The 23,523-nt window shown below is 43.6% G+C and overlaps 1 protein-coding gene across 1 annotated transcript in view; it reads left to right on the top strand.

Moving 5' to 3' along the window:
• GABRA6 (gamma-aminobutyric acid type A receptor subunit alpha6) overlaps positions 1-23,021 on the top strand; it is a 48,959-nt gene extending 25,938 nt beyond the window's left edge. The window contains exons 7-9 of the mRNA XM_063930585.1: positions 6,907-7,059; positions 19,402-19,655; positions 22,394-23,021. Coding sequence (XP_063786655.1) covers positions 6,907-7,059; positions 19,402-19,655; positions 22,394-22,684 — 698 coding nt within the window. The 3' untranslated portion in view covers positions 22,685-23,021. The remainder of the gene's footprint in view (positions 1-6,906; positions 7,060-19,401; positions 19,656-22,393) is intronic.
• The last annotated feature ends 502 nt before the right edge of the window (positions 23,022-23,523 follow it).

Raw genomic sequence — 23,523 nt, 5'->3', positions numbered from 1 at the left:
AGTGCAGCTGCTATGGGGCCAAGAGCTGAGAGGGGCCCGCCTTCCCTGTCAAAGTTGCATGCGCTATGAACATTTTTCACCACTGGGTGGTACATAGGGACCCTTACAAACTTTTGCTTTGGAGCCTACAATATACCTAGTTATGTCCTGGGACCTGCTCAATGTAATTTGGTATAAAATGAACTGGGGGGCATTATAGTGTTCATACTGTAATATAAACTGAGCTCTGTAATGTGGCATAATATGAACTGGATTAACTGTATGTCATAATGTGAATTGGGGGGGTACTGTGCCCTAAAATGATACATAATGTGAACTGGGGAACTACTTTGGTCCATAAAATAAACTAGGGCACTATTATATGGCATACAATTATCAACTGCTGCAGAGAAGTGTCTCTAGAAGCATTGGTATGGGGCCCCTTTAATGTGCTGCTATGGGGCCCACAAAGCTCTGGCTATGCCCCTGCGGACGGGTTAGGGTTAGACTGGGAGGTTAGGTTTAGGCACTAGGGGGGATGGTTAGGGTTAGGCTCTGGGGCAGGGAGTGTTAAGTTTAGGCACCACTGGGGAAAGTTAGGGTCATGCACTAATGTGGAAGGTTAGGGCTGCAGAAATAGAGGGTTAGGGTTAGGAGGTAGGGGAAAAGAGGGAACAGACTTGTTGGGATTTCAACTATCGGTATACCAGCATCGGTATTGTGACCGGCGGCATCTCGTCCACTGGGAAATCAAATTCAATCTGCTAATAATGTACAAAGTTGCTAATACTGTACTGAACTTGGGGTTAGTGTCTTTTGTTGCATAGGAATTGTTATAGAGTAGCCCATTAAGGGTGGTATCCATTTATTGTAGCTGCAGTAATTCCCCTCAGCTAATTTACCTTCCCGGTGCTATCCAATTAGCCCTAAAACTGGCTGCAATCGCGGCCGTAAAAACACGTAGGCCTGCAACTTTTCGTGGATCCTATGGGTTTTTGCAGGAAAATTTAAAAAATTTTAGATGGGAAAAAAATGGAATCTAATTGGATAGGACAAAAACATTGCTGCTAAAAAATGCACAAACCCCCTGTTTTTCATGGCTGAAAATGTTTTGGGCCTAATTGGATACCCCCCTAAAAAGAATATTTTAAGAAAAAAATCAGCACCTCTGTGGCATTTAACCTTATGCATCCAACACCTACAGTATTAGAACCTTCTTAATTCTTTATCTATTTACTGTATAACCCAGTCCTGTTTTAGTAGTTCTTTCCCAATTGTAAAGAGCTTTAGAGAAAATGCAGCCTACAGTATGTTCAAATTGATTCCACCTATATAACCTAGAGTTGTGTTATGACAAATAATGTTTTACATTAAAACCATAACAACCAATTAACTGCTTATTAGTTGGTATGGTCCTATTACAGATTTGTATGACCGAGAAAAATTTATTAGAGACATATACCCTACACTCTTATATTACCAGTTTATAGATGTTAACAATTTTGCTAATGTTTTCTTGTATGGGGTATATTTTATATGATGCTCACGCTGTGATTTCAATAATAAACTAATAACTAATTTGACAAATTTGCACTGAATTCATTTGCCTCACTGCTTGCAAAAACAGTTGTTGACTGAAACTGGCTTCTAACAGTTTTGCTTCATGAAAAATATGTAATTAATTAGTAATGTGAACCATGAGTTCTATTTATTTATCTATTATTATTTTGTAAAATCATTTGATACAATTATCATAACAATAATGTTTTGGTAACGTATTTCTTTTGATAGTTTACAGTCATTTGTTGGTTCTATTGAGCTAGTTTACAGTATACAGATGGAGCCAGTGTTATCAAACCCTGCCTAGTCGCAGGTGTGCACTCCCAGTGTGACTAGGCGCTCTGTCTGCTTAGTCACGCCGGGAGTGCACGAACCACTTTCTCTTCAGAGCTTCTTATTTCGGGTGCACAGACGGAGACGCTCTCCATTAAAGTGAATGGGGAGTGTCTCCTACTGGGCGCGCGCGCCCAGATGGAGATGCTCCCAGTGACTAGGTGCACCAGGCGGGTGTGCTTAGTCACAGACGGAGCAATAGTAACAGAGGCTCCATCTGTATAGTGGATTTCATTTTGAATGAATGATACTGTTCTCAATAGACAAAATAATGGACAAATTCAATTTTATAGCACAAATACCCATTGTTGACTATACTAAATGCATAAAGATGTGTTCTCTTATAAAGTATCTATCATTTCTGTGATATGTGGCATGAGATGTTGCCTGGTATGACTTAAACACTCTGCCATGGGTAGCTAGTCCAGTTCTTAAGTACTTTTTCTGAATTTTGTGGAATTTTTGCTAGTGGTGTACTAAGTAGCGAATAATGTACTAAGGGACTAATTCTGAGTTGACCGTAGCAGCAATTTTGTTAGCAGTTGGGCACTGCAGGAGGGGCAGATGTAATGTGTGCAGGGAGAGTTAGATTTGGGTGGGGTGTATTCAAACTGAAATCTAAATTACAGTGTAAAAATAAAGCAGCCAGTATTTACCCTGCACAGAAACAAAATAACCCACCCACATCTAACTCTCTCTGCAAATGTTATATCTGCCCCCCCTCCCCTGCAGTGCACATGGTTTTGCCCAATTGCTAACAAACTTGCTGCTGCGATCAACTCAAAATTACCCCCTAAGTACTGTTTTTTTCCCCCAAAAGGAATTTGTATAAAGTAGCAGATTAAGCACAATGCTGTCTTGTCAGGATCCTGGCAGTCAGAATGCCAGTGCGGGAATCCTAACAGCCGGCATCCTCATCATAACTATAGCGGACGGACAAGGGCGTAGCTACCATAGGTGCAGGGAGTGCAGCTGCTATAGGGCCTAGAGCTTAGAGGGGCCCACCTTCCCTGTCAAAGCTACATGTGCTATGTACATTTTTCACCACTGGGTGGTACATAGGGACCCTTACAAACTTTTGCTTTGGAGCCTACAATATACCTAGTTATGTCCTGGGACCTGCTCAATGTAATTTGGTATAAAATGAACTGGGGGGCATTATAGTGTTCATACTGTAATATAAACTGAGCACTGTAATGTGGCATAATATGAACTGGGTTAACTGTATGCCATAATGTGAATTGGGGGTACTGTGCCCTAAAATGATACATAATGTGAACTGAGGAACTACATTGGTTCATAAAATAAACTAGGGCACTATTATATGGCATACAATTATCAACTGCTGCAGAGAAGTGTCTCTAGAAGCATTGGTATGGGGCCCCTTTAATGTGCTGCTATGGGGCCCGCAAAGCTCTGGCTACACCCCTGCAGATGGGTTAGGGTTAGACTGGGAGGTTAGGTTTAGGCACTAGGGGGGATGGTTAGGGTTAGGCTCTGGGGCAGGGAGTGTTAAGTTTAGGCACCACTGGGGAAAGTTAGGGTCATGCACTAACGGGGAAGGTTAGGGCTGCAGAAATAGAGGGTTAGGGTTAGGAGGTAGGGGAAAGGAGGGAACAGACTTACCTCCTCCTTGTTGGGATTTCAACTATCGGTATACCAGCATCGGTATTGTGACTGGCGGCATCTTGTCCACTGGGAAATCAAACTCAATCTGCTAATATTGTACAAAGTTGCTAATACTGTACTGAACTTGGGGTTAGGGTTTTTTGTTACATAGGAATTGTTATAGAGTAGCACATTAAGGGTGGTATCCATTTATTGTAGCTGCAGTAATTCCCCTCAGCTAATTTACCTGCCTGGAGCTATCCAATTAGCCATAAAACTGGCTGCCAATCATGGTCGTGCAAACACATAGGGGGTCATTCCGAGTTGTTCGCTCGTTATTTTTTTCTCGCAACGGAGCGATTAGTCGCTAATGCGCATGCGCAATGTCCGCAGTGCGACTGCGCCAAGTAAATTTGCTATGCAGGTAGGTATTTTACTCACGGCATTACAAGGTTTTTTCTTCGTTCTGGTGATCGTAATGTGATTGACAGGAAGTGGGTGTTTCTGGGCGGAAACTGGCCGTTTTATGGGAGTGTGTGAAAAAACGCTACCGTTTCTGGGAAAAACGCGGGAGTGGCTGGAGAAACGGAGGAGTGTCTGGGCGAACGCTGGGTGTGTTTGTGACGTCAAACCAGGAACGACAAGCACTGAACTGATCGCACTGGCAGAGTAAGTCTCGAGCTACTCAGAAACTGCACAGAGAAGTCTTTTCGCAATATTGCGAATCTTTCGTTCGCAATTTTGATAAGCTAAGATTCACTCCCAGTAGGCGGCGGCTTAGCGTGTGCAAAGCTGCTAAAAGCAGCTTGCGAGCGAACAACTTGGAATGACCCCCCATAGGCCTGCAAGTTTTCGTGGATCCTATGGGTTTTTGCAGGAAAATTTTACATTTTTCAGATGGAAAAAAATGGAATCTATTGGATAGGACAAAAAAAATGCTGCTAAAAAATGCACAAACCCCCTGTTTTTCATGGCTAAAAATGTTTTGGACCTAATTGGACACCCCCCTAAAATGAATTTTTGAAGAAAAAAATCAGCACCTCTAAATCACAAAGTCCATGGCATGCAATTTGATAATATGTATATGTGGACACATCTGTGGTGTTATGTATTTACAGGCTCTTCTAATTTTATATCTTTGATTATATCTACATACTGTATTTATACGAACAGAGCAGGTCCTCTTATTTATAGTTTGTTCATTACATAAGTATGACCTAATATTCTGTAACAGCTCATCCTACTGTAATTGGCTTTGAGCTGTTTTGCAGTCTTCAAGCCAACCGGATCAATACTCTTTTGTAAGCAAGGGTGAGTGAGCAAAAGCTTTGATATGCATTTTATCTGTGACATTCTGCCTATCTGATTATTCTAAAATATGTCTATAATTACTGTTTGCCACAAAAGTTTTTAATTTTTTGTTTGCTGCTGGAAAAGGGAAATAATTGATCATAACCACATTGATCACATGGTTATATGGAAGTATAACATGGAATAAAGTGGCTATAATAAGCCACCTAGCAGTTGATGGTCTCTTATAGTCATAATAAACCATAACAAAAATTTGTCTTTGAACTTAGACTAAAATAAATGCACAAACACCTGATTGGGGACTGTAATCATTATAAAACATTGGTGGCTGAGAAAGCATTACAACCAAATAGCTCCAAACCAAACAAATCTTGAGCCAATGGAAACTTTAACCAATGGCATGATTGAATTACCCCCAGTGCAGCCTAAACTGTGTAGACCCACTTCCCCTTAATTTGGCATAATGCTGGTCTCTTTTACAAAGAAGGTGTCCTGGTCATCGTTTTCATCCCCTGTACAGGAAAAACTCATCTTCTTCACTGGGGAAGTTGCGGCAAATTATACCTTGCCTCACTTGTGTCCAGTAAGCAATACTTTCTGACAAAGCTACGCTTCCTCTATGAAAGTGAAAACTGAAAAAAGTCAGAGCAATTCCAGACAGTCAAATTCATGATATCCCATGAAGACCCTATCCTCACATCCTATATATCACCATAAACAGTCTATTACTTATTCAGTAATATTCTACTTCCCTTACTGACAAGATTAACATGCCATAGCTTACCTACAAACCTGGGCATTTATTTGCCATTGGGCTTATACAGAACTCAGATATACAACAGGAAATTAGCTCTTTTTTTTTTACAATCAATTGCTGTTATAGAAACAAAGTCATATATGTGTTTCCCAAAGGATACCAAGGGGTTGAAAGATGTCAAATATTCCCTCCAATTTGCCAACCTTCCAACTGTCAAGGGCAACATTACCAGTGAAGCTTATCCCTATCCTTTTGTGTGTTTCTGCATTTGATTTTTTGGTAAAAAGCTAACCTGCAATGGTCAAATTTCCTAGGGCCTAAAGAGCTTTAATTAGATACTTCTACATACAGTACACTGACTGCACATTTAACTCTGCCCTTTAGTTACTATCTATAGATGAAACTATTTCTTTAATCTAGGGATATACAGTTTCAGATTTACCCAGATCTCAAAACGGCATTTTACTGACTCTCGTATGTCACGTGTTTTGGATGGCCAATAACAAAAATCCAGATAAATCCGAACTCGTGTTAATTTTGGCATTAAGAACCGAATAAATCCAAACCCGCAAATCTTTACTTTCATCTGTCCTTGTATATTTTATTATTTCATGTTTCCCGCTTAGATAATTCTGGATAGGTTGGCCAATCCTGGAATTGGGATCGGCGGGATCCTGGGATTCCGGCTTAAAATTGGCCAGGATTCAATCCCAGGGTTGGAGCTTCCAATCCCTGGGATTTCGGGATTGGCCACCACTTTAGTATTTTCTATGCTGGACAGGGTTGAGCATCCTCAGGACACTCAGATGCTGACTGGCCCCCCTGCTCAGCTACCCCTCGCTCCGGCTGCACAGCGTGATGTGAAGTCAGAGGTCACGCTGCGCAGCCAGCTGCCAGGCCACCCGCCGGACCTCACTGCCACCCTATACTGCCCGCCCACCTGCCGGACCTCACTGCCACCCTGCCCACCAGAACTCACAGCAAGTGTCTCCCCCTTCTGCCCATCTAGATTTGGGTGAATTATCTGGGATCGTCAGGGCAGTGGGGGTGGGACACATTGAAAAGCAGCCAATCCAGGTATCTCCGGAATCCCGGAATTGATCATTTTTCAATCCTGATTCCCAGGATTGAAAAAATATCTTGGGATTGGCCTCCCTAGTTCTGTCTCTTTCAGTTATTACTGCCAATTTCTTCCATTATGACTATGAGTTTCTGAGACTGATGTACTAAATTAATAAACAAATACAGATTGACAGATTTTGTTCATACCAAATCACCTTTTAACAATGAATCTATATCCTAAGCAACCTCTGCGAGATCTTGACAATGATGTTTGTCTCTTTGCTTCCCACCAACAGGTGAATATGTTGTAATGACGGTGCATTTCCACCTGCAAAGGAAAATGGGCTATTTTGTGATACAGACGTATATCCCATGCATAATGACGGTCATTCTTTCTCAGGTTTCTTTTTGGATCAACAAGGAATCTGTTCCAGCCAGGACAGTTTTTGGTATGGCCCGCACCCCGCATTTGCCACATAACTTCCATTTCCTCACTCATTTATCATCCCATTATTTATTTGTTGTAGGTGAATATTCACAGCAAGTGGTCTTGTTCTACCTGCGAAGGAAAATAGGCTATTACATCATCCATACATACATCCCATGCAGCATGACTGTTGTGTTGTCCCAAGTTGTGTTCTGGATCAACAAAGAATCGGTTCCAGCAAGAACTGTTGCTGGTATGGATTATCATATTTATGTACCAAGGTTATCCTTTTGAATGCCCAGTCTTCAACCACATAGTGCATATCACTCCTCTTTCATTACCTGTTGTCTATTTATTCAGTCTAGTATGTACAAATATGGCCATCCATTCATTGGACCAAATGTAATAGCCCAAGATTTGCAGGGGCCATTAGTTTTAAAGTGACAACACATTGTAAGGACAAACCAGGTTGGTTTTGCCTTAAAGCTCATTGTTGCACTCAATTTGCGTTGGTCCCCAAAATCATGGGCTATTTCATTTGGCCATTATCTTGATGATCTACTCTATGTATAGCTGTGTTCTTTATATTAAAAAATACCAGTTCAATATACTAGTTATATATTGTTAAATAATTATTATATATTTGTTTTATATTTGTTTTATTCTGTTTGTTTATGATTCATCCACTCTGGGAACATGAGACACAGCTGGGCAATTTTATTATTTCCATTTCCATCTGACATTTAATTGTTCTCAGCACAGAATGGAATTTGCCCTTTTTCATGATACAGCCCTTATAACTGTTTAGTTTCAGTTTAGTTTTTCAGCAGTCCTAATACAAAATTATATGTACTATGTACTGTGGAGGTCGGATCTGCGCATACGCCGGCGCTGCAGTGCGCCAGTGCATGCTGGGCGGCCGAAGGTCGTTGTATTGTAGCGATCACCTCTGCCTGATTGACAGGCAGAGGCGGTCGCTGAGCGGAAGGGGGCTGGACGGTGGCTTCAAGCCGCCGTTTAGGGGGCGCTGTCCGGCCAATGCAGGCATGGCCGGACCGTTGGGGAGGCGGGCCGCGGTGACTGTGTGATGTCACACGCAGCCGCTGCAACCCGGGCAGCGAGGAGGCTCTCCCGACCAGCCGCAGGAGCTGAGCTGGCCGGGAGTTACTCCTGAAATGCAAAAGCACCGCCGCTGTGCCGTGCTTTTGCATTTCTGTGGGGGGGGGGGGGGGGGTGGCACTGACATGCGGGGCGGATAAGCCCTGTGCTGGGCGTCCCCCCCGCATGTCTGAGTGCCTGATTGTAGCTGTGCTAAATTTAGCACAGCCACGATCAACTTGGAATGACTTCCTATGTACTAAGCCTGTTCAGTAACAGTAAGTGCTTTTTATTTGTGATTTTTGTATCGTATTCTGTTTTATTATGTTATATACTGTAGACAGTATAAGGGGCTGTGCTACCGGCGGCTGGGATCCCGGCGGTCAGCATCCTGATGCTGGGATCGCGGTTGCGGAATGCCAGCGGGGGTGGGGTGGGCAATAAAGCCCTTTGCAGGCTCGGTGGTGTGCTCACCACAGGTTCTATTCCCACTCTATGGGTGTCCTGGAATAGCCCCTTTTAGTCGGCATGGCGACTGTCGGAATTTTCAGGGTTTGGGATGCGGGTGGAGGTATTGTAACCACCGGTCACATAACTACATCCCATTTGAGGTATGCATCTAAATTTGAGGTCATAGTGGACGTTAGCCACAATAATTGCTGAATGAAAAGCTTTTTTTTCACAGTTCTCAAGAATGTTCCAGCTCAGTAGTTTTTTTTCAGGATAGATTATCTGCATTGATTATTATTATTATTATTATTATTATTATTATTATTATTATTACTGACCTATAGTTATTTTTATATACTGTTCTGCATGTTATGCTGTGCTGCACTACCAGAGAATGTTTATTTAGATGGAAGCCAATTTACCAACTAGTGATTAGGCTGTGGGAGAAAACCAGAGAGCACAATCAAAGGGAAACATATAAATTTACACACATACAGCCCTGTACATACTACTCGGCTGATTGGGAGCGTTTAACCAAATCAGTTGAGTGATCGCAAAGGTGTGTACTCAGCTTAAATGAAGTAAAATTAATGTTTTCCATCCTCCAATAAATGTCCTATCTTCTTATGCCAGACAAGTCCTATTTGCAAGTAAGAAAATAACAATAATATTAAACGTAGGTCCAAAGCCGGATTTACGCTTTTGTGGCCCCAGGAAACTTACTGGTCTGGGCCCCCCACCTGTACCAACAATAAGAAAAAAATAAAACTAAAAACATTCTGCAAGGAGACGTACACACTGATGACTGGGGTGGGGGAAGGGGGACATGTAGATGTACACACTGGTGACTGAGGATGGGAGATGGGGGTATGTAAATGTACTCACTGGTGACCTGGGGTGGGGGAAGGGGGACATGGAGAAATACACACTGGTGACAGGGGGAGGGGGACATGGAGAAATAAACACTAATGACAGGGGGAGGAAGACATGGAGAAATACACACTGGTAACAGGGGGAGGGGACATGGAGAAATACATACTGGTGACAGGGGGAGGGGGACATGGAGAAATACACACTGGTGACAGGGGAAGGGAGACATGGAGAAATACACACTGGTGACAGGGGGAGAGGGACATGGAGAAATACATACTGGTGACAGGGGGAGGGGGACATGGAGAAATGCACACTGGTGACAGGGGGAGGGGGACATGGAGAAATACACACTGGTGACGGGGAGGGGACATGGAGAAATATACACTGGTGACAGGGGGAGGGGGACATGGAAAAATACACACTGGTGACAGGAGGAGAGGGAGATGGAGAAATACATACTGGTGACAGGGGGGGGGGGGACATGGAGAAATACACACTGGTGACAGGGGGAGGGGGACATGGAGAAATACACACTGGTGACAGGGGGAGGGGACATAGAGAAATACATACTGGTGACAGGGGGAGGGGGACATGGAGAAATACACACTGGTGACAGGGGGAGGGTACATGGAGAAATACACACTGGTGACAGGGGGAGGGGACATGGAGAAATATACACTGGTGACAGGGGGAGGGGGACATGGAAAAATACACACTGGTGACAGGGGGAGAGGGAGATGGAGAAATACATACTGGTGACGGGGGGGGGGACGACATGGAGAAATACACACTGGTGACAGGGGGAGGGGGACATGGAGAAATACACACTGGTGACAGGGGGAGGGGACATGGAGAAATATACACTTGTGACAGGGGGAGGGGGACATGGATAAATACATACTGGTGACAGGGGGAGGGGACATGGAGAAATACACACTGGTGACAGGGGGTGGGGACATGGAGAAATACACACTGGTGACAGGGGGAGGGGGACATGGAGAAATACACACTGGTGACAGGGGGAGGGGGACATGGAGAAATACACACTGGTGACAGGGGGAGAGGGAGATGGAGAAATACATACTGGTGACAAGGGGAGGGGGACATGGAGAAATACACACTGGTGACAGGGGGAGGGGGACATGGAGAAATACACACTGGTGACAGGGGGAGGGGACATGGAGAAATATACACTGGTGACAGGGGGAGGGGGACATGGAGAAATATACACTGGTGACAGGGGGAGAGGGACATGGAGAAATACACACTGGTGACAGGGGGAGGGGACATGGAGAAATACACACTGGTGACAGGGGGAGGGAGACATGGAGAAATACACACTGGTGACAGGGGGAGGGGGACATGGAGAAATACACACTGGTGACAGGGGGAGGGGACATGGAGAAATACACACTGGTGACAGGGGGAGGGGGACATGGAGAAATACACACTGGTGACAGGGGGAGGGGACATGGAGAAATACACACTAGTGACAAGGGGAGGGGACATGGAGAAATACACACTGGTGACAGGGGGAGGGGGAAATGGAGAAATACACACTGGTGACAGGGGGAGGGGACATGGAGAAATACACACTGGTGACAGGGGGAGGGGACATGGAGAAATACAAACTGGTGACAGGGGGAGGGGACATGGAGAAATACACACTGGTGACAGGGGGAGGGGGACATGGAGAAATACACACTGGTGACAGGGGGAAGGGACATGGAGATATACACACTGGTGAAAGGGGGAGGGGGACATGGAGAAATACACACTGGTGACAGGGGGTGGGGACATGGAGAAATACACACTGGTGACAGGGGGAGGAGGACATGGAGAAATACACACTGGTGACAGGGGGAGGGGACATGGAGAAATACACACTGGTGACAGGGGGAGGGAGACATGGAGAAATACACACTGGTGACAGGGGGAGGAGGACATGGAGAAATACACACTGGTGACAGGGGGAAGGGACATGGAGAAATACACACTGGTGAAAGGGGGAGGGGGACATGGAGAAATACACACTGGTGACATGGAGAAATACACACTGGTGACAGGGGGAGGAGGACATGGAGAAATACACACTGGTGACAGGGGGTGGGGACATGGAGAAATACACACTGGTGAAAGGGGGAGGAGGACATGGAGAAATACACACTGGTGACAGGGGGAGGGGACATGGAGAAATACACACTGGTGACAGGGGGAGGGGACATGGAGAAATACACACTGGTGACAGGGGGAGGAGGACATGGAGAAATACACACTGGTGACAGGGGGAGGGGGACATGGAGAAATAAACACTGGTGACAAGGGGAGGAGGACATGGAGAAATACACACTGGTGACAGGGGGAGGGAGACATGGAGAAATACACACTGGTGACAGGGGGAGGGGGACATGGAAAAATACACACTGGTGACAGGGGGAGAGGGAGATGGAGAAATACATACTGGTGACGGGGGGGGGGGACATGGAGAAATACACACTGGTGACAGGGGGAGGGGGACATGGAGAAATACACACTGGTGACAGGGGGAGGGGACATGGAGAAATATACACTTGTGACAGGGGGAGGGGGACATGGATAAATACATACTGGTGACAGGGGGAGGGGACATGGAGAAATACACACTGGAGACAGGGGGTGGGGACATGGAGAAATACACACTGGTGACAGGGGGAGGGGGACATGGAGAAATACACACTGGTGACAGGGGGAGGGGGACATGGAGAAATACACACTGGTGACAGGGGGAGAGGGAGATGGAGAAATACATACTGGTGACAAGGGGAGGGCGACATGGAGAAATACACACTGGTGACAGGGGGAGGGGGACATGGAGAAATACACACTGGTGACAGGGGGAGGGGACATGGAGAAATATACACTGGTGACAGGGGGAGGGGGACATGGAGAAATATACACTGGTGACAGGGGGAGAGGGACATGGAGAAATACACACTGGTGACAGGGGGAGGGGACATGGAGAAATACACACTGGTGACAGGGGGAGGGGACATGGAGAAATACACACTGGTGACAGGGGGAGGGAGACATGGAGAAATACACACTGGTGACAGGGGGAGGGGGACATGGAGAAATACACACTGGTGACAGGGGGAGGGGACATGGAGAAATACACACTGGTGACAGGGGGAGGGGGACATGGAGAAATACACACTGGTGACAAGGGGAGGGGACATGGAGAAATACACACTGGTGACAGGGGGAGGGGGAAATGGAGAAATACACACTGGTGACAGGGGGAGGGGACATGGTGAAATACACACTGGTGACAGGGGGAGGGGACATGGAGAAATACAAACTGGTGACAGGGGGAGGGGACATGGAGAAATACACACTGGTGACAGGGGGAGGGGGACATGGAGAAATACACACTGGTGACAGGGGGAAGGGACATGGAGAAATACACACTGGTGAAAGGGGGAGGGGGACATGGAGAAATACACACTGGTGACAGGGGGTGGGGACATGGAGAAATACACACTGGTGACAGGGGGAGGAGGACATGGAGAAATACACACTGGTGACAGGGGGAGGGGACATGGAGAAATACACACTGGTGACAGGGGGAGGGAGACATGGAGAAATACACACTGGTGACAGGGGGAGGAGGACATGGAGAAATACACACTGGTGACAGGGGGAAGGGACATGGAGAAATACACACTGGTGAAAGGGGGAGGGGGACATGGAGAAATACACACTGGTGACAGGGGGTGGGGACATGGAGAAATACACACTGGTGACAGGGGGAGGAGGACATGGAGAAATACACACTGGTGACAGGGGGTGGGGACATGGAGAAATACACACTGGTGACAGGGGGAGGAGGACATGGAGAAATACACACTGGTGACAGGGGGAGGGGACATGGAGAAATACACACTGGTGACAGGGGGAGGAGGACATGGAGAAATACACACTGGTGACAGGGGGAGGGGGACATGGAGAAATACACACTGGTGACAAGGGGAGGAGGACATGGAGAAATACACACTGGTGACAGGGGGAGGGGACATGGAGAAATACACACTGGTGACAGGGGGAGGGAGACATGGAGAAATACACACTGGTGACAGGGGGAGGGGGACATGGAGAAATACACACTGGTGACAGGGGGAAGGGACATGGAGAAATACACACTGGTGAAAGGGGGAGGGGGACATGGAGAAATACACACTGGTGACAGGGGGTGGGGACATGGAGAAATACACACTGGTGACAGGGGGAGGAGGACATGGAGAAATACACACTGGTGACAGGGGGAGGGGACATGGAGAAATACACACTGGTGACAGGGGGAGGGAGACATGGAGAAATACACACTGGTGACAGGGGGAGGAGGACATGGAGAAATACACACTGGTGACTGGGGGAGGGGACATGGAGAAATACACACTGGTGACAGGGGGAGGGAGACATGGAGAAATACACACTGTTGACAGGGGGAAGAGGACATGGAGAAATACACACTGGTGACAGGGGGAGGAGGACATGGAGAAATACACACTGGTGACAGGGGGAGGGGACATGGAGAAATACACACTGGTGACAGGGGGAGGGGGACATGGAGAAATACACACTGGTGACAGGGGGAGGGGACATGGAGAAATACACACTGGTGACAAGGGGAGGGGACATGGAGAAATACACACTGGTGACAGGGGGAGGGGGAAATGGAGAAATACACACTGGTGACAGGGGGAGGGGACATGGAGAAATACACACTGGTGACAGGGGGAGGGGACATGGAGAAATACAAACTGGTGACAGGGGGAGGGGACATGGAGAAATACACACTGGTGACAGGGGGAGGGGGACATGGAGAAATACACACTGGTGACAGGGGGAAGGGACATGGAGAAATACACACTGGTGAAAGGGGGAGGGGGACATGGAGAAATACACACTGGTGACAGGGGGTGGGGACATGGAGAAATACACACTGGTGACAGGGGGAGGAGGACATGGAGAAATACACACTGGTGACAGGGGGAGGGGACATGGAGAAATACACACTGGTGACAGGGGGAGGGAGACATGGAGAAATACACACTGGTGACAGGGGGAGGAGGACATGGAGAAATACACACTGGTGACAGGGGGAAGGGACATGGAGAAATACACACTGGTGAAAGGGGGAGGGGGACATGGAGAAATACACACTGGTGACAGGGGGTGGGGACATGGAGAAATACACACTGGTGACAGGGGGAGGAGGACATGGAGAAATACACACTGGTGACAGGGGGTGGGGACATGGAGAAATACACACTGGTGACAGGGGGAGGGGGACATGGAGAAATACACACTGGTGACAGGGGGAGGGGACATGGAGAAATACACACTGGTGACAGGGGGAGGAGGACATGGAGAAATACACACTGGTGACAGGGGGAGGGGGACATGGAGAAATACACACTGGTGACAAGGGGAGGAGGACATGGAGAAATACACACTGGTGACAGGGGGAGGGGACATGGAGAAATACACACTGGTGACAGGGGGAGGGAGACATGGAGAAATACACACTGGTGACAGGGGGAGGGGACATGGAGAAATACACACTGGTGACAGGGGGAGGGGGACATGGAGAAATACACACTGGTGACAGGGGGAGGAGACATGGAGAAATACACACTGGTGACAGGGGGAGGGGACATGGAGAAATACACACTGGTGACAGGGGGGAGGGGGATATGGAGAAATACACACTGGTGACAGGGGGAGGGGGACATGGAGAAATACACACTGGAGACAGGGGGAGGGGGGCATGGAGAAATACACACTAGTGACATGGGGAGGAGGACATGGAGAAATATACTCTGGTGACTAGGTTTGGGGGGAAGGGGGCCTGAAGACATACACACTGATGATCGGGGGTGGGGGAAAGTGTACATGGAGATGTACACACTGGTGACTGGGAATGGGGGAGGGGGCATGGAAATGTACACACTGGTGACGTGGGGTGGTGAGAGGGACATGGAGACATATACACTGGTGACTGGGCAGGAGGGGAACAGGGAGACATACACACTGATGGTTGTGAGAGGGGGGCATGGAGGGACACACTACTAATGGGGGAGGGGAACAAGGAGACACATACTGCTGGTGGTGGAGAAAACATGAAGACACACACACTGCTGGTGGGGGGGAGGAGGGCAGAGAGACACATACACAGATGGTTGGGAGAGGGAGCATGGAGACACACACACTGCTGATGGGGGAAGGGGGCTTGGAGATACACACACTGCTGATAGGGGAAGGGGGCATGGAGAAAAACACACACACTGCTGATGGGGAAAGGGGGCATGGAGACACACACACTGCTGATGGTGAGAGGGGAGCATGGAGACACACACACTGCTGATGGGGGTGTGGATCATGGAGACACACACTGCTTTTTGGGGGAAGGGGGCATTGAGACAAACACACTGCTGCTGGTGGGAGGAGGCATGGAGACAAACACGCTTCTGATGGGACAGGGGTTATGGAGACAAACACACTGCTGGTGGGGGATGGGGCATGGAGACAAACCCTGAGGGGGGCATGGAGAAACACACTGCTGGTGGATGGAGGGGGCATGGAGACAAACACACTGCTGATGGAGGAGGGAGGCATAGAGAGACACAGTGCTGATAGGGTGGAGGACATGGAGATGCATGCACACTGTATGTACAGTCAGACTTACACACAAAAACACCTAGACAGAGACTCTCATCATAATCTTGTAGCCTCCAGCATCAGCTCCCTACTCTTCCACGCTGCCAGCCAGGACAAAAGCTGAACATGCTTCTGTAGCCCCGCCCCCTGCTTGGGTCAGATGAGCATGTGCTGGGATCCACCAATCTGTGCTCAGAACACGCTCCTCTGACCCCACTGTCAGCAGTAAGGATACTCTCCTGCTGCTATTCTCTGTATTATCACACATCAGGCACCCGGCCCTTCCCTAATATGGTGATCCCAAAATCTGGAAAACTGCATGACCCCAGAGGATGGGCTAGGGAGAGCTCTTTATTCTCCCTACAGTTTGATAAGGAAAAAAATGGCTGGCTGCAGATGGCCCACCCCAGGATCCATCAGGCCCCAGGTAGCCACTTGTACTGCCTTGTGGGAAATCCGCCTCTGGCTAGGACCCCACCTTTGCCCTCAGAGTAACCAGAATTATTGGTAGCATAAATTTATTTCATTTATTAAGTTAAACTTATACTATTGCATCAAACAAAATAGATCTACAAAAAAAATGTTGATGTATAAAAAAGGTTTTGCCTTTGTTGGTGTTTTTTTTATTTATTTTTTATAATAAATTACATTTTCCAAGAGTTTTTTTTTTTACTAATTTTTATCAATTATTATTTACAGTAGTTCTAAATTCTGAAACTCCTTTCATCTGTTTGACTTCCAAAAAATAATGATAACCTCCAAATATGTTCTTTACATAACCATTTTTATTAGTACTAGTGGTGAACATTACTTTCCTGGCTATCTCACAAAATGTATTCAAACACACAAAAAACCCACTGTAATTATCTGGGTAAAAAAGTTTTAGTGTATTAAACCACAGTGAGAATATTTTCAAGGTATTTTAAAATATAAAATAAAAAAATTAGGATTTACTGTAAGAGCACTCACTTGTTCATTAAAACTACCCTTATAAGAAGACAGCTGTTTAAGATACTGTAGATTTGGCAACAGAATATTGCTTACAGTATATGTGAAATCACCAGCTAACTATAGTAGGCCTAGCTAAAAACTGAACTTGGATTTCAATTTGAACTGACAGCAGTCCACCAGCTCACTACTAACTGTGCCTTTGGCCAAATGACTGTCTCTGTCCAATTTAAGCAGCCATGTGTATGTCCAAATTGATCAGTGCTGAGTGATCAGATTTTTCCATGTATGGGGCGCAATGTCACAGATATGACTACAGATGAGATTATGTAGCTGTCATAATCCTCTGATAAACCAAGGATCTAAAGAAAAAATCTTTGTTATATATTTTTTTTTTTACAGTTTGTCACAAAGAGGCTTAAGTTTTGATGAAACATCCAATATTAGCATAGTTACATCAAAACACAATCCAAAACATATTACATAAAAAAAAGAAACTATTCAACAAATGTAATTGTTATGTACAACTTCTAGGAATAATTAAGCATTTTTACAAAATACAAAAAATATAAATTTTTTCTATTTTGTATGTGTTCTTTTTTCCATTTATACTTTTTGCAGTAGATTCTGAATCGTATGCACAGCTGTGGTTGCTTGATGCCATGCAGCCTAATTCTAATATTTCTTGTGGTGCTAATGCAAGGATCTGTAAGACTTTAAGGGGTACATTTACTAAGCAGTGATAAGAGCGGAGAAGTGAGCCAGTGGAGAAATTTCCCCATCAACCAATCAGCAGCGCCGTATCATTTTATAGTATGCAAATTATAGATGTTACTTCAGTGCTGATTGGTTGCCATGGGCACTTCTCCACTGGCTCACTTCTCTGCTCTTATCACTGCTTAGTAAATGTCCCCCTAAGTGTGATGGCGATCCACCCACTGTTTTCCCCTCCACTGCTGCGACTGTCATCATCAGTATTTGTACTTGTACCAGTCCAATGCTGGGTACAATAGATCTGTCAGAAACGGGCTTCTCTTCTCCTATATGCAGCACTTAGAATAGTACAGAACTCTGGCTACTTGCCGATGACACTCCCACAACGTTTCTACAAGATGCTCTGTGCAATTACATTGTCACCACCAAGTTTCCACTGAGAAATGCTCATTTTACTCAAAGCAAGATCTGGTAAAGATCAATTTGACTTAGGAGATAGAGTTAGGCAAAACCCAATACATTCTAGGGTGCTAGGCATCACTCAACTGCCTCAGTGAAATTATTTTATTGATCATAAGTCCCCCAAAACCCAAAAAATATTTTCTATTGCCAGGATGAGTGTGATAGTAAATATGACTCTTACAGAGAAACAGAAGACTATTTTGTTGTAGATACTGATAAGATTGCACAGAGTGCATATTTTTTCAATGGTATCTGTTTTAAGGACACAACTACTCATTCTCTAAGTCTAAGTAAGCATGTGAATACCTTATTGTACAGTATTAAGGCAGCTCTTACTAAAAAATTTAGAATGGAGTACTCCATTTAGGTTACTACAATATAGCCATTAATGTACCAAATCCATCTATTTCACATAGTGGTAAATCCATTCATTTCGCATACAGTACAGTAGTAGATTTGGGATCTGGTCAGGATCCTGGAGTTCAGTATCCCTGCAGTCAGAATCCAGATGCCGGAATCCCAACACTGCTCGGAATGCAGACTCTGACATCCTGACATGGATTGAAATGCTGGCGCCGGGATCCCAAACATTGGAATCCCAATTGAGGTCTGCTGGGACTCCACTCTGGTATGCCGTGGAAGGGGGGGGAGGTTAGGTTTAGGATGGAGGTGTGGAGGTTTAGGGTTAGTGTTCGGGAGTGGAAGGTTAGGGTTAGGATGCGGGGAGAGAAGGTTAGGGATAGGCATATCAGGGGATGGTTAGTGTTAGGCTGTGGGGGAGGGAGGGTTAGGGTTAGGAAAGGGGGAGGGGGGGGTTAGGCATTACTGGGGAAGGTTAGGGTTAGGCTGTGGGGTGGGTTAGGGTCAGACTGCGGGAAAAGAGAGTTAGGGTTATGGAGTTTAGGGGTTAGGGATAGTTACCTTACCAAATTGGTTTCAGGATCCTGAGCATCGTGATGCCACTGTCGGTAGGTATCTTGACTGCCGGCATCGTATACGCCGGGATCCAATACACTCTCATAGATTTAACCCTAGAATTTTACCATTATATTTCACTTACTGTATGGATGGCCTAAATATAGAATCCTAAAATTACTCTGTTTTGTTTACTGTTTCAAAGGAATTACAACTGTTCTAACCATGACCACATTAAGCATCAGTGCAAGACACTCCTTTCCAAAAGTATCCTATGCTACTGCCATGGATTGGTTCATTGCTGTCTGCTTCGCCTTTGTATTCTCGGCTCTTATTGAGTTTGCTGCAGTTAATTATTTCACCAACCTACAGACTCAACAGGCAATGATGAAAGTTGCTAAAGAATCTGCCTTAGCAGCAGTGGCTGTGACGGTAACCTCAGACGAAGAGATTATTACGGTAAGGTTTGCAAACAACTGTTTAATAGATTTCTTTCCTATGATAAATATATTTGTAACATACCATTCTTGCCAAATCACCCTCTGCTCCGCCTGAGACCACCTGCACTGAACAGTGCACACTAACATGAGGGCCCCTGCCCTGCTCTTTCAGACAGCAGAGCAGGAAGCTACAGAGATAGAGCAGCATCAAGGGCCCCAATAAATATTTTGTTTTGGGGCCAGGCTATACCAGTTCACACAATTTATAATATATCAATAAAATAAGTAGGGATTCCAAAAATTTGGCCTAAGTGTTGTACCCACTGGGTTATTGCTTACAGGGTGTAGGTAAATGAAACCATGGTTTAAAAAAAAAACAATTTGCTTTTTTGTGCATAAGATGGTGAGTTGCTCCTGCATCAATAAAGTGGTATTTTGAGTTTTACTGATGCTTAATAGAGTTTGAATGTTTTGGAAGCAAAATAATAGTTACAAACATGGGCATAAATGTATGTTACAAACTCCTGGCATAAACTGGTGCACTTGCTACTAATGCCAACCTGAATGCATTTTGCAGCATACAGGATTAAATATTGTATGTTAAGCTGTGTTTTTTTCAATCATAAACTATGACCAGTTTGCAATCAACTCTGATTCAGACTCAATATGGTAGCCCTGAAAACAATGGTAGGAATTATGATTAGATAATTTTGACAAAAATGAAATTATTTGTATAACGTTCCAGTCCAAATGATTTTACTAATCATGGCAATTGCTACATCCACATAATGGTCCATAAAAAGAAATGATAAAGCCCTGGAACACAGATGTTTGCAGAACCAAACATGAAAAATACTAATAAATGAAGGAGATCCAGGAAAAACTATATTTGCCTGCCAAATAGCTCGATTAATCATCATCAGTCACATTAGAACACTGCTGTTAGATCTGGAACACCTGTGACCAAATTACTGGAGAAACATTTACACATTGAATAGTTTATCGTTAACTAGAAATTGGTTTAAATATATTTTTTTATTGTTTTCTATTATAGCACATTTCAGTATTAGAAAATCAGTTTTTTAAAGTAATGAGAAATCGTGCTTCTTAAACTGCTGTTTGAAGACCTCTATTTAGTCTCTATTATAATGTGGTATATACAAAGAGCTCTTCAAACTACGTTTCTTTTTTCAACACTCATAGCCACATACATAATCCTGTTAAGCATATAGTTTTCCAGTTAAAATTGCAAAGGACAGCTCTTCTGTTAAAAGCTATCCATTGTAATGTAAGGACTTTCAGGTTTATGACTCGGTAGTCCTTTTGAACATTCATAACCATCAGCCAGTCCATGCCGAGTCTCAGGGGACACTTGGAGGGATCCTCTCATAAAAGCTTCTATTTGGCAATGCTATACAGTATATAGGGGCAGATGTATTAACCCGGAGAAGGCATAAGGAAGTAATAAACCAGTGATATGTGCAAGGTGATAAAGGCACCAGCAAATCAGCTCCAATATGTAAATTAACAGTTAAGATCTGATTGGCTGCTGCCTTTATCACCTTGCACATATCACTGGTTTATCACTTCCTTATGCCTTCTCCAGGTTAATACATCTGCCCCATAGATTTGTATGTATGGGAACTGTGGTAAAACCTAATTTCTGAGTTTTGACTGCATTTTTTCCATTAGTAAAGTACATTCCACCCACAGAAAGACAAACCAGATATTGTATTTTGTGGTTTACAAACTTTTAGACATATTTGAAGCTATTACTACTACGTTATGTGTTGTCAGTTCTGATTCATCAATCCTTAAAATCCATAAGCCATTTGACTATTTCCTTTCAAATTTAACATTTATCAAATAGAATGAAAACTTTTTAAAATTGCACATGGTAATTGTGGCCAGAAGGTGGTATGTAGAGGGTAGGTGAAGTTGGCTAAACAACAATAAATGATTTGAAATTATAGTCATTATAAAAATATTGAACTAAAAATGTTAAAACTCTTGAAGAAAAATGTTGGAGTTTTGAGACACAATAAATTACATTATTTTCTGTAAAAGGAGTACAAATAAGAAATGGTCCATATATTTGAATGTTTTCAAAGAAGACCCCAAAGATAAATGAATAGTACTCATAATAGGATATATAGAGATACAAACATTCACTAGCATAAAATCAATATTTACTGGCATGGCAACTCAGTCATAAAATAGTCACATGTTCTATGCAGCCCAGGAGCCGAAGAAGCTTATAAGCTGCATATACTCAAAGACCTCAAGAACCCATGTTATCATTCTGTATAATTTCTTTGCAATTGTCTCTTTCTTATAGTTCAAAAATCTCCATGCTATATTTGACCACTGGTTTTGTTGGGACAGGTTTTTTTCAATTTGATGAAGATTAGTTGAGTTTATGTTAAACATTAAGAAGAATAGCAGGTCAAAAAAGATGTCAGTGAATAATGGTCAAAGAATAAAAAAAGTTTTATTCAAGGTACATATTCTATTTAAAAAAAAACTATAAAAACATACTTGGGTCTCTTTAGAAATAAATAATTTAAACAGTTATTACCTTAGTATAACAATTCACTTTCAAGAATATTTTGTATTGTAATTTATACATTACAAGATCTATTGCCTAGTGATATACTACATATAAGCTACTAACAGTTATAATTATAGCATATTGCTGTTTTATGATTTCCATTTAGTAACCTATTTCCTTTTTACAACAATTTTTTGTGTCTATAGCACTCTGATTCCAACTGCAACTTAAAGAAAAGAATGAACTCAATGGTTTCCCAAGGCAATATATCATTTGAAGACAACACACCACACTATAGAGGTCCATATTGTCAACAAACAGAAGTGCCCACACCTGATCTTACACAACTAGGAATCTCATCATGTCCACAAAGTGGAACTAGTAAAATAGATCAATATGCCAGAATACTGTTTCCAGTGGCTTTTGCAGGATTCAATTTAGTATACTGGGTTGTTTATCTTTCAAAAGACACAATGGAGTTAAATCGTAATAGTTGAAGCTTTAGGGAGAGAAAGGTAAGCATCTTTTAATTTTATAATAATATATTTAACATTAAATATGTATGTCAGGATCAATAATAATTGCCCGTTTAAATTTATTAAAGCATTACATTGTATGACATTTTTATATGACTTGAAATAAGACTTACAGTATATACAAACATAAATTTAATTGCACCAAATAGTACATCATAATGTATCATTTTTTAATATCCATATTTAATAAAGAAAATGGAAAAAGTAAGAAATCAGACTATGCCCATAACCTTCTATGTTTGGTACAACCATATCTGTCTTAAGAATTCTCAAACAAGTAATAATTTTGTTGGAACTTTAAAAATAAATGCTATTAAAAGATTATTACAAAATGTGATTTTTTTTTCTTTTGCAAGTATATTTAATAATTTCTAAATAGAGAATAAATATATATTTTATGTAATAAATCTGATAATACTTCTCTGCATTTCTTTTTCATTTTTTTTAAATAATTTACCCTGAAAATGGTGTACAATTGCAACAAAATTCACTTTTCAGTCATACAGTTTACCAAACATGCATTGTTTCTTTTCAATTGTACAATTTACAAAAATAAAATCCAAAATGTAATATATGTACATTTACCAATTTCTCCAATATTTTAATGAATTTGAATGACATTTGGATATTTTATGTTAAAAGTAAACTATCTTTGACAAATGTGAAGTATATTTACATTTCATCCTCAAAAAATATTTGTGAGCTATTAACATTTTTGCAAAACTGGGTAATTACAATATGCTTCATTCATTAAAAAACAGAGACAGACAAGTTTGGAGTGACAAACTAATCATATTTGT

The sequence above is a fragment of the Pseudophryne corroboree genome, chromosome 6, assembly GCF_028390025.1.
Source record: "Pseudophryne corroboree isolate aPseCor3 chromosome 6, aPseCor3.hap2, whole genome shotgun sequence".
NCBI lineage: Eukaryota > Metazoa > Chordata > Amphibia > Anura > Myobatrachidae > Pseudophryne > Pseudophryne corroboree.
Note: the sequence above shows the minus strand (reverse complement) of the source record. Positions and strands in the feature narration are given on the sequence as shown.